The sequence below is a fragment of the Danio rerio genome, chromosome 8, assembly GCF_049306965.1.
Source record: "Danio rerio strain Tuebingen ecotype United States chromosome 8, GRCz12tu, whole genome shotgun sequence".
Classification (NCBI taxonomy): Eukaryota; Metazoa; Chordata; class Actinopteri; order Cypriniformes; family Danionidae; genus Danio; species Danio rerio.
Genome location: NC_133183.1, coordinates 15,707,072 through 15,720,000, shown reverse-complemented (window position 1 = coordinate 15,720,000; position 12,929 = coordinate 15,707,072). Strand labels below are relative to the sequence as shown.

The following is a 12,929-nucleotide window of genomic DNA, read 5'->3' as shown; positions in this document are numbered from 1 at the left end:
CCGATGATGGATATTAGGACAAACATAAGCACTGCCGATCGGTGGTCCATCAAAGCATATGTGACATTCACTTAGCATGCAGCTGCTTAGATAACATTTGATAATTACACACCATTTAGGCCAGTCGTTTGATAACCCAAATGTTAAAAAAATAAATAAAGGGTCAGGCTTTAGGTCAGGAACGGCATACATGGTCCACGAGAGAAAAAACAGGGTTAATAGCTAATCCCAAAGTATAAATCGGTTTTTACTTGCACAACTCAATTCTCTTAAATGTGCAATGATTTGTTTTTGCACTACTTATTTTGTCCACAAGGTGTCGATACTAAAGCAGGCTGATGTTTGAAAGTTTCAAAAGAAGCGGAAGCTGTTAAAATCGTCCCAATAATCTTAAATAGGCCACTCGTTTCTATAGTGTCCAAAACCTGTGGATATTATGAAAAAAATCGAATAAATCCCACAGTGCACCACAATAATGAGTGTACATAGATGGGGGCCGAATGCAGCATGGGGGTGTAATTCAGGTGCAGTGTAATGCAGAGGCGCCGCTACGAGGGGTAACTTAAGACGATTCTTAGAGCTCACACCATTTTGGGGCCCCCAGAGATACTATTAGGGAGATACCAATCACCCCCCACCACACCCTGCCGCCTTTAACTTTCATCCGTGATACCATCCCCACCCCCGTTCTTCCGTCACACTTCTCGAAATTATGTCATAGGGCCTTTACCGGCCAGTGTGTATTCATTTTCAAATGACTTAAATTAAGTTTTCACATGCTAGTTTTGTTGACGAAGCTCAAAATAAATTAAGGATGCATGATATATCAAGCTGCCATCCACTTGTTAAGTCGTGATGTATACTGTTGATATTTCACGGTATTTCATGTATACCGTGATGAAAAACTATTTCCGAGTCCAAGCCGCTAATCATTTGAATTAAAAAAAATAAACGTTTATGACTACTTTTTTTGTCATAACACATCAGTCTCTGGACTTGCATCACAGACACCAATATTTTAACAATTTATTTTTAAAAATAATAACTTTCTGGCCATCGGATAGTAGGCATGGACATATAACTGCGAACATGATTCTCGAAAGTATTACATCACTTTGTAAACATTTGTTATTACCATTTGTTTAGTCTCCCCATACAATTTGATAGAGCGCTTGGCCCTGGAAGCCGCTTCACGTGACGTCGCACTTAGCAAGCGAATGTTAGTGTCGAACGATAAATAATTTGAGCATAGGAGTAAAAAAGCAGACATTAATTCATTCATTTTCCTTCTGCTCAGTCTGTATTTTGGACGTAGACACAGTGGAATAAAATGCCAACTATTCCAGCATATGTTTTACGCAGCGGATGCCCTTTCAGCCGCAACCCAGAACTGGGAAACACCCATACACAATCATTCACACTCATACACTACAACCAATTTAGTTTATTCAATTCACCTATAGTGCATGTCTTTGGACTGTGGGGGAAACCGAAACACCCGGAGGAAACCTACAGAAAGCAGACATTAGAAATAAAAATTGTAAAAATTACATTGTGAAAAGTTTAGCAATGGATAAGTTGTACTAATTTGTGATTAATGTAGTCAACAAGACTGCAAATATAAAAAGTTATCAGCATCCGCTTGTTAAGTGTGATATCACGTGAACAGCTTCCGGGTCCAATTGCTCTATCAAACTATATGGGGAGACTCAACAAATAGTAATAATAAACGTTTACAAAGCGATGTAATACTTTCGAAAATCCCAATCGCAATATATATAACAATGCCTAATACCTGGTGGCCAGATTTTGGTGTCTGTGATGCAACAAGTCCAGAGACTGTTGTGTACACCATGATTTTATATAAAATTAAATTTAACGTGTGTTATGAGCAAAAAGTGGTCATAAACGAATATTTTCTCAATTCAAATGAGTAGCGGCTTTGACAAAGAAACACTATTTCATACATCGTGACTTAAGGCTGATTTATACTTCTGCGTCAAACGCACGCGTATGCTACGACGTTGACGCATAGCCCTCCGCCGTGGCCGTCGGCATCGCTGACGTGCACCTCTCAAAAAATGTAACTACACGTCACAACGACGCGTAGCGCAAGCTCTGTGATTAGTCGGCTTGGTAGCGCTGACGAGTCTGGGCGGGACCGAGAGCCGCGCGAATGGCGTGACCCCGATGGAATTGATTGTTTACAAGTGTGGAGTCCCGTGAATGAGCTCCGGATGGAAAATTTTGTTTTGTGTTTACCTCGTTGTTAAAGTTGTTGCACATCGGCCGATACCTGCCTCAAAATGAGCGAGTTTGAGCCACTTGTACATCCTGATACTGATACAGCAGCAAAGAAACTCGACACAGGAACATTTACACCTTACTGCCAACTAGCGTTTCGGAAGTGTTAATGCAGACCAACAGAGACAGCGCGCAGAAGTATAAATGCACAGCTACACGCATTGCATGCGCCGTGGGTTACGTCGGTCACTTGACGCAGAAGCATAAACCAGGCTTTAAGCGGATCGGCCAAAATGTCAATATCGGTGCATCCATAAGGTCAATCTATTCATTACTACAGGAATTGCCAAATTGACTAGTTTTAAATGATTATTGAACAGCAACCAAAGACATGAAAGCATCCGTCAAGTGCACTTAGGGTCCAAATTCGTTGCCTGACTTTTATTCACACCATTATTGGGTATGATAGGGGGCAATTTTAAACACAGCTGTAGACAAAACAAGAACAACAAACTACTGAAGAGAGCAAAAACGGCAGACACCCACTTTTATATGCATGTGTTTCAAATGTGTGCAAATACAGTTAAATCACTACTAAAATTTAGAGAAATAAAGGCACATACATTAGACTAGAGTTTGAGTATTATGAGGTGTCAAATGGAGTATCTACTGAAAGTCCTTGCATGTAAAAACCAAAGTATACTGTAGGCTTAAAGGGATAGTTCACTCAAAAATGACATATTACTCACTATTTACTCTCCATCAAGTGGTTCCAATCCTTTATGAGTTCTTTCTTCTGTTGAACTCAAAAGAAGATTTTTCGAAGAAAGCTGAAAGCCTGTAACCATCGACTTCCATAGCAGGACATTACAGGTTTTCAACATTCTTCAAAAGTAAGAAACTCAATCAGGTTTGGAACATAAGTAAATGACAGAATAGTCTTTTTTGGGATAGCTTTGTAAGCTGTTGTGCAACTGAATGTATAAAAGTCTCCATTCGAGTCCGGATTCAGGTAGATGATTTGAATAGCTAATAAATGCAAAAAACAATTAAAGCTGAAGCTCCCAAGCACGGCAAGAAATGTGCATCGTTTCACCGAATCAATGTCAACACATTGTCAGGACTACGAAGCAAGTGTGCCCTTTAATTGCTCGCCGACCCTGTTTCTGTGTGACTCTTTTGTCGCCGACGTCCTTCGCCAGGTAGTTTGTCCTTCAAAGGCTTTGTTTGATTGCTAATTTCACCCCTAATGGGGCATGAAGTTGTGCATGTGGCCTGCCAGAGGCGATTCCCCCTCCTCCGTACTGGCACTGTCCTGCCGGTTAGTCCTCTAAACCAGTAGAGGGCGCCGGAAAAAAAAGCAAAAAGTCTGTCAAAACGTGCATCAGCGCTTCTTTTTAGTAGACTGTACAAACAATCAACAATGGAGAGACACGTTCAGAGACAAAAACACTGACGGGACGTTCACACAAACACACAGGCGCACACATTCGCAGTTCATTGAGGTGACTGTCGTTTAGTTCTGCTCTGAAGTCCGTGTTTTATTTCAGAGATTGTCCCTTGTGCTTTTCCCGTGCGCCCTGTTTTTGTCGGGCTGGAAGAGACTGTAAACTTTCATACGTAACAAATCACAAAAGGTAAATACGTAGGTACACGTAGACATTTACAGTCAGCCGAATGTGTTGTGCTTCGACAGTGTGCAAAATTACGGCACCACCAACTGTAACAAACACCAGGATGCTATTACACGTTGAACATGTAATAAACGAGAACACTATAATATGGCATGAGTTCCTGTGGCATAGTCACAACACGGTACGATTTCACATAAGTGACGTGTATACCAGAAGAAAGGGCTCGATTCGTTGTGCGTCACGACTTGTGACCGCACGTTTGCTTCGTTCTCATCACAAAAGAATGTGACACTTAGCTGTACAATAGATTATAATGCTTTTTCTCACGCGTGAATATTGAACGTCATCATCACCGTCACTCTCAGACTGAGCGTTATTGCATTTCTTTTTTTTCATTATTACTCCGTTAGTTTTGTATTACAGAGAAGTCTGTGCGTGTGCATGTGTGTCTGTTAGTCACTGCTTGGGGCTCCTTGCTGTGTCAGTGTGTGCCAGTATTCCACTTTCTTTCCCTTGTATTTTAGACACTCGAACCAGTGTTTCAGTCTGTCTCCTTTGGCGTTAATCCCCAATTCAACTCCACCTGAGAAAGAGAGACACAGAACAATAAGACGATAAATGAAAATAACAGGGTTGCGTGATCACCACATTAAAAAAGGGTAAAAAAAAAAAAAATCATAATTACACTATTGTTTAAAAGTTTGATGTGTGAAAGACTTTTTAAAGGATTTTGAATGAAGTCTGTTATGTTCACTGATGGTCCATTTATGAAAGTTCTTAGTTTCACTTAATGTATTATATTTACTAGGCATGTGTTTGAGTAAACTGTTAATATTTGTTTTTTTTCTATAAAGGTCTGATAATATTTCTTCTATATTTCGAATTAAAGTATTGACATGTAGGGTATTTATTTTGGTATAATATATATATATATATATATATATATATATATATATATATATATATATATATATATATATATATATATATATATATATATATATATATATTTATTAGTGGTGGGCCGTTATCGACGTTAACGTGCTGCGTTATCGTGAGACTCTTATCTGGGAGCTGAGTTTATTCTACACAAGCTATGATGACTTTAACCTTGATAGTTTAGCGCGGATGTATACCTGACCAGTGAGCAGTCTGACAAAAAAGTGCCCTTCTGAATCAAATCATCAGCATGCCTGACTTTAACTGCAGTTTGGCCGTTTCATATATACAGTATGTGTGTGTGCGTGTGTGTGCGTGTGTGTGTGTGTGTGTGTGTGTGTATTTTTTTATCAATTATCATTGTGTGTTTTAAATGACAGGTGTTTTTGCAAAACAAAATACAAATTAGGATTTACTGAAACAAATTACTAAAAAATTTAAAATCCAGAGATACCATTTGCAAGTGATTTTTATCCATAGCTATACAGTGTATATTTATGAACATTTATTAAATGTGCTGATTTATAAATACTTTATATGCAGTCTTAGTCCCAGTATTAAGATAAATGGGAAAAAATAACATAATTACCTTTGGAAAAGAAAAGAAAATCTTACACATGCCAAACCTATGATGCTTAAACAGCTAAGTACTGTATTCTCCCTGATATTCTATCCACATTGTTTATGTATTAAGCAACTACATGCTATTCATTATTTCTCTAATCTATTCTAAGCAATATTCTGTTCATATTCTGGTTAGTAATTAGGTCCTTATTTACATATTTATGAGATTAATAACACTTAGCAGAGAGTGACGAGCATGCAACCTGTTTTAATACCTGCTGCTCTCTATTGCCACATAAATCTGCTCGGTTTTAAATCTTGCATTGACATTCACAGCTCTGTCTCAATTCAATTAAACACATTCAAGACAGTCACCAAGTTAACATTTCCCAATCATGGTTTATTTGATTTGAAATACTACAGTGAAACTAAATAAAAATGAATCGATATAATTATTAAAACAATCTAAACCTTTAACATTCATACATTTATATGAGACTTTTATTTTTAATTCCCAGGTTCTGTTGGTTGCAATCTCCGAATTTTCCTTGCCAATCTTAGGCCAATTGATATAGGTTGTTTTGGTTCAATTTGGAATTTCCCCAGCCGTGCAGAGCCCGGGGGACCAGCAGACTAGATCTAACTTAGCCTCCGCTGCGCCTTATATGAGACTTTTATTTCAATATGTTGATGTATAGAATGTTTGCAATCATGTGGTTCTGATAACCTACGTAATTCAGATGGAGGGCAGAAAGTAAAAAAATGAATGGGAGACTTAAAGGAAAGTCCGTCTTTTTGTGATTTACACCATATTTCAAGGGAAATATAAATAGAAAATATATGCTGCACATATGTTGAAAATATATCATTAACATATGTTGGGCTTGATCCTTATATCACTAAAGAGTTTTCTATTGAACTCAAATATATTTGCCTGTCATTGAGGCGGCTACGTTACATGAAAGAATACTATAGTAATTATTATAGTATACTATAAGCATACTACAGATAATTACTTGAATGAAACTGTCGTTGTGATTATATTGTTGCTGTAGTACAACACAACTGTAGTAATAAACTAATTATTCGATAAGCTTCAGTTTTCTACGCTATAATTACACACCATCACAATGCACCACAGTTTACACTAACTTTACCATATTTATTATAGTTTTTCAGTGTACTATGCTACAGTATTCTGTAGCATTTATTAACTAAAAGTTGTACAAATTAAACACTTTACTATGTGGTTTTCCCCATGCAAATATTTTCCAGACATCATAAAATAACAGATGAAAGCACACAAAAGCGTAAACGCGTAGTCTACATTATTATTTATTTATTTTTGTAAGAAGGAAAAAGTGCTCCACAATAATAACCTCTAGTTTTGTCGCAAGGGCTGCATTACTTTTTTGTTCTGTCGATGAACTTTCCATCAACAAACTTTCACCGCTGCTGCACATCTCGATGTTCACGTTATGCTTGTTTATTCTGTCCAAACTCCAGCGAAGACTTGGATTATTGCAAAACAAGAAGAAGATTTCATTGCAGTGATTACATGGCAAGGTACGTTATTTATGTTCTCCTGGATTTTGTGTGGTGGTGTTTGTATCTGACTTTTATATAACACATTAACATATATATACACATAGCGAGGCCTGTATATAATCTTTATTAGCTAGCAGCAAGTTCTCTGAAACTTTCACATGGTCACCCACTGAAGCTAATCAGGGCTGCGCCCGGTCAGTACCTGGATGGGAGACCACATGGGAAAGCTAGATTGCTGCTGGAAGTGGTGTAAGTGAGGCCAGCAGGGAGTGCTCAACCTGCGGTCTGTGTGGGTCCTAACACCCCAGTATAGTGAAGGGGATTCTATACTGCTCAGTGAGTGCCGTCTTTTGGATGAGATGGTCCTGATTATCTGCAGTCGTTAAAAATCCCAGGATGTCCTTCGAAAAAGAGTAGGGGTTTAACGCCGGCATTCTGGCCAAATTTGCCCACTGGCCTCTGTCTCCACCAATCAGCTGGTACAGTTGAAGTCATAATTATTAGCCCCCCTTTGAATTTTTTTCTTCTTTTTTAAATATTTCCAAAATTATGTTTAACAGAGCAAGGAAATTTTCACAGTATGTCTGATAATATTTTTTCTTCTGGATAAAGTCTGATTTTTTTTATTTCAGCAAGAATAAAAGCAGTTTTTAATTTTTTAAACACCATTTTAGGGACAAAATTATTAGCCCCTTTAAGCAAATTTTTTTCTCAATAGTCTACAGAACAAACCATCGTTATACAATAACTTGCCTGATTACCCTAACCTGTCTAGTTACCCTAATTAACCTGGTTAAGCCTTAAATGTCACTTTAAGCTATATAGAAGTGTCTTGAAAAATATTAAGTAAAATATTATTTACTGTCATCATGGCAAAGATAAAACAAATCAGTTATTAGAAATAGGTTTCTAAAACTATTATGCTTAGATATATGCTAAAACAATCTTCCCTCCATTAAACAGAAATTTGGGAAAAAAATAAACAGGGGCACTAATAAGTCAGGGGGGCTAATAATTCTGACTTCAACTGTATGTAGTGTGTGGTCTGGCGCAATATAGCAGCCGTCACGTCATCCAGGTGATAGAGGAGATTCCCCCAATGTGTAAAGTGAGTGTCTAGAAAAGCACTATATAAATGTAAGGAATTATTATTGTTATTTCTTTAACTACTATTATTATTACTATTATTATTATTATTGGTGCCGTCAAATGAACGATCATGTTCAATATAAAGTTAAATAAATGTTGATTACATGCCGCCTTTTCTTCCATTTTTCAGCTAGTTTCTTGAAATTTTCCCTGTTTATAAACAAAAACTTTTGGAAGTCTATAAAAAAAAAAAAACTGTTTGGCATTTCGCAATTCGGCCAATTATAAACAGCAGAACACATAAATAGATGTTCTGACAGTGATTTCTTTGTAGATGAATCACTTCCTGCTCTCCATCTGAATTTCGTGCGTCATCAATGACGTGATGTAAAAACAACCTATACTTCCAACTGAAGCGAAATATTGAGTGGGGGCGGAGCTTTCTTTTTGCACATCCTTCCATCGTAGCAAACTAATGGTAAAGGGGCGTGGTTAAGAATATTGTGGCTGAAGCATCAAACTGACATCAACAGAAGGACCACCACTCCAAACGTGGTAGCAAATGGTCAGACTTTGATTGAAGATTACCAAAACAAACCTTTTTTTCGGTGGATTAATTTGAATGAATTAATTGCTCACCGACAGAAAAAAGGATTTAAAATTGTATGCGAAAAATAACTAATAGCCTATAGTAGGATATCAATCCTTCTAAAATAACACAAATGACACTTGTGAAGTGGAATATTTTTTGCCTAGACACTTCAGCGCGTCTCTCTTTAGTCTAACACCTAAACTCGCTCTGAATAATGAAGCTGTGTGTGAAGCGTTTGTGGACACAAGCTGCGTTTCATTTCATCAGGCCCCTCACGTACTGAGACTCTGCCCCGCTTCGATCCCTCCTACACAAACACACAAACACACACACCTCGCATCAATAGCACATGCTCACGGCCACGAGCAAGCCATGACAAATGAACCCTACGCATGACATCCCTGCCATGGGGAACAGAAGAAAAAGAAAAGGAAACAGACAGGGAGCTCGGGAAAGACAAGCCGGTTGAAAAGATCCAGGAAAATGTTAAATAAATACTAAGCTTCATTGCACTCGTCAGTCTGAGACCTGCGTCCTCCGTGAGCCTTCACGCCTCACAATCCCCCATTCCTTCACATCCTTTAATTTCTGCACACTTTCCTTCCTGATCCCCTCCATCCGTCCCTCAGCCTAAATCAGAGACACTGACATCAATTACTCTCACTGTCCTGATCGTTACACAGTGCAAGTGTCATTCATCCATGAACAAACACGTCACTAAACAGACCTCAAGAGCTGCTCTGCACTACACTGCTTTCATTAAAGGACACTTCAGGCAAAAATGAAGATTCTGTCATCATTGTGTTATGCATTTCAACTTGACTATGTGGTATGGACTATTGCCAGTTAAAAAGCAAAAACTGTGCCGAGTAGTTGAAATTGCTAGCGCAATTGTGGGCAAACCACACAGACGATTGAATAAAATTTATCAATAGCTCAAATAAGAAGAGTTTGGCATCAAAATTTCAGAAGAGATTTGGCAGAATAGCTTAGAGGACATTGATAAACAATCAATCAACACTAGATTATGCCTCATCCAGTTCAAGGTCTTACATAGGCTACATTTCTCCAAAAAGAAATTACATAGGATTTTCCCCAACATATCTCCCATTTGTGATAAGTGCAAATCAGAAGAAGCTGATTTAGCTCATAGTTTTGCATTCTGTCATAAAATACAGGGATTCTGGAATGAGGTCTTTAAAGTGCTTTCAGATGTTCTTGATCAACATATAGATCCTGACCCAATGCTTATTATATTAGGACATTCTGATTATACATATTCTTTGAGCAGTCCACAACAGAAATTCCTTGCATATTGTTTGATTACAGCCAAAAAGCTGCTATTGTTGTATTGGAAAAATGTTAATCCTCCAACTGCCAAACTATGGCTTGAAGAATTGATATCTACTCTGCACCTAGAACGAACCAGATTTATTTTAAAAGGCAATATTGGACAATTTCAGAAAATTTGGGGCCCTTTCTTTTATTACTTCATGGGGAATTCTTCCCCCCAAAGCAATGTATTGTAACTAAAAGTTGTTTTGATTATCACTGTAGTGTATACTTACAGGCTGGGCTTGGGGTGTTTATTTATTTATTTTTTTTTTTGTAAATGTATGCATATCAGAAAACTAATCCTGTGATTATTGTAAGTTTATTCAACAACCAAATAAAAAAACTTATTTGACAAAAAAAATAGCTCAAATAAGTATTCACCCATGGGGTAAGACAGAAAAACAACACCAGCCACATCAATACACTGAAGAGTGGAGCAGCAGAGCTGTATCTGCACCTGTAAGATCACCCGTGGAAAGATTTTAAAGACTCAGACCTTGTTTACACTAATACACTAGTAAAATGATCCGCGTCCACACTGGCGTTTCACCTAGCATTTCTGAATCACTCTGCGTCCACACTATACAGCTGAAAACGGACATCATGTGACCACACACACTCTCTGTCATGCACAGCAACTTATGCGGATGTCTGAGCTCCAGGCAGTCAGCGGGTCCTCTGCAGACACCACCCCAGATGAGAGCAGCACAGGTTGGACAGTTCACCAAGTATCTTCTGTTGGATTTCATCTCACTATAGTTGTTAAATGTGATATTTAACTAATCTTGTCCCTATTTAATAACTCTTTGGTCTTTTGAATCTATTACTTTCTCTAAGGTAATGTGTTTTGGCTGAGCGCAAAGACATATTATACTTTATGTAACAGCATACACTGATTGTACACATTTGACTGATTGCTTGTATAAACTTATTGTGCGTTATACTTTTATAATGGCCATTATTGATTATTAAAACTGATATTCAGCAAAAGAGGCAGGGTCTGTTTTGTATTTATCATTAAAAATGAAAGGAGGCAGTTATGTTATAGGCTCCGTTTTGTTATAAATATGCATACAATGAAGATGATGGTCATATAAATATGTAGCTACACGACACCATTTTTAGTGTGTGTTAAGTTAATATCAAAATGAAAATAGGCCATTCCTTATCATGTCATGATCATGTTTTCATTTAATTGTTAAGAAAGTGAAACAACGTTGCCTGGGTGATGCAAATGAAGTTATAAAGTACACTGTTCCCTTTGAAGATTTACTCGATGTTGTCTATATCAATCTTGCGAAGTCTGAACTTAAGGAAAGGATGCAGGACTGAACTGTGTGTAGGTTACTTAATGTTGTGAAAAAAGCCCAAATCAGATAGGCTAATGTCTGCAGCCACACCTCCGTTTTCAGATGTCTCTGTTTTCCCTCATTCACACTGAGACGGCGCAGCAGCATTTTAAAATGAAAAAGGCCTCTTCAGCGTTTTCAAAATGCTCAAAAACTACGTTGTAGTGTGGACGGAAGGTGTAACCATATAGCAAAACTTATGCTTTTTAAAACTGACAAGGACACCAAGCTAACGCCGTTGACTGATTCAAGAGCAAGCGTTCTGTGACTGCACAAGAGCATCCACATCATGGGAGGCAATATCTGTGTTATCGTTCCAAACAGGTAAACCAAAACTTCCAACGCACCCAAGCTAATCGTAAATAAAGCAGCATTTAGCATCATCATCACATTAATTGTCACTCAACACTGAGGGATTTGCTCCTGCAAATATGTCTGACAATCTAATGATCCATATCGTTTGCAAATATTTGAAAAATGTAGCAAAATTAAAGCCAGACTTTTTGTGATGTCATGTCTTGAATTGTTTACTTGTTACGTCACTTTACTACATCACACTTGCGCACTGATTCATTGCTGAATAACTTCAGCCAAGAGCTGATGCCAATTTGACATGTTGACATTGACATGATGAGAGGTAGCTTGTGGGACAAATCAAACCAACTATCCTGTCCGATGGACCAACAAAGCCCAATTGCTGACTGCTTTGTCCCGGCTCTAAAGCAACCTGACTGAAAAATGTGTTTCAAATACACATTTACTGGTCCATCGAGAAGAGACCACCCTCATGATTCTAAAGCGCTTTAGGTGTATGGCTATACATAAAAGATGCGTTATATACACTCACCGGCCTCTTTATTAGGTACAACCGGGTTAGACCCCTTGGACCCTTCGAAACTTGCCTTAATCCTCTGTGACGTAGATTCAACAAGATACTGGAATTATTCCATAGAGATTTTGGTCTATATTGACATGATAGCATCCCCCAGTTGCTGCAGATTTGTAGGCTGCCCATCCCATTCCACCACATCCTAAAGGTGCTCTATTGGATTGAGCTCTGGTGACTGTGTAGGCCATTTGAGTACAGTGAACTAATTGTCATGTTCAAGAAACCAGTCACGCTTTGACATGGCGCGTTAACCCCACATTATTACTCTACCACCACCAGCCTGAATCATTGATACAAGGCAGGATGGATCCATGCTTTTATGTTGTTGATGCCAAATTCTGACCCTACCATCCAAATGTCGCAGCAGAAATCGAGACTCATCAGACCAGGCAACGTTTTTCCAATCTTCTATTGTCCAGTTTTGGTAAACCTGTGTGAATTGTAGCCTCAGTTTCCTGTTCTTAGCTGACAGGAGTGGCACCCGGTGTGGTCTTCTGCTCCTGTAGCCCATCTGCCTCAAGGCTGGACGTGTTGTGCATTCAGAGATGCTCTTCTGCAGAACTCAGTTGTAACAAGTGGTTATTTGAGTTACTGTTGCCATTTTATCAGCTGGAACCAGTCTGGCCATTCTCCTCTGAACTCTGGCATCAACAAAGCATTTGTGCCCACAGAACTGCCGCTCACTGGATATTTTGCTCTTTTTTTGGACCATTCTCTGTATAACCCTAGAGATGGTTGTGCGTGAA

General features: G+C 38.4%; 2 protein-coding genes across 15 annotated transcripts in view; one reads left to right on the top strand and one right to left on the bottom strand.

Annotated features, from left to right (window-relative positions):
• The window catches only part of doc2g (double C2-like domains, gamma), a 169,660-nt gene that overhangs the window by 298 nt on the left and 156,433 nt on the right, over positions 1–12,929 (bottom strand). For 13 of the 14 annotated variants that reach the window (XM_073908951.1, XM_073908942.1, XM_073908944.1 and 10 more), the window contains one exon: positions 1–4,461. This exon is cut by the window's left edge and continues 298 nt beyond it. In XM_073908951.1, the coding sequence (XP_073765052.1) occupies positions 4,331–4,461 (131 nt within the window). In that variant the 3' untranslated portion in view covers positions 1–4,330. The remainder of the gene's footprint in view (positions 4,462–12,929) is intronic. The other variant, NM_001128554.1, reaches the window with a different exon arrangement.
• si:dkey-6n6.1 overlaps positions 1–12,929 on the top strand; it is a 215,547-nt gene that overhangs the window by 200,126 nt on the left and 2,492 nt on the right. The gene's annotated exons all lie outside the window — the stretch shown is intronic.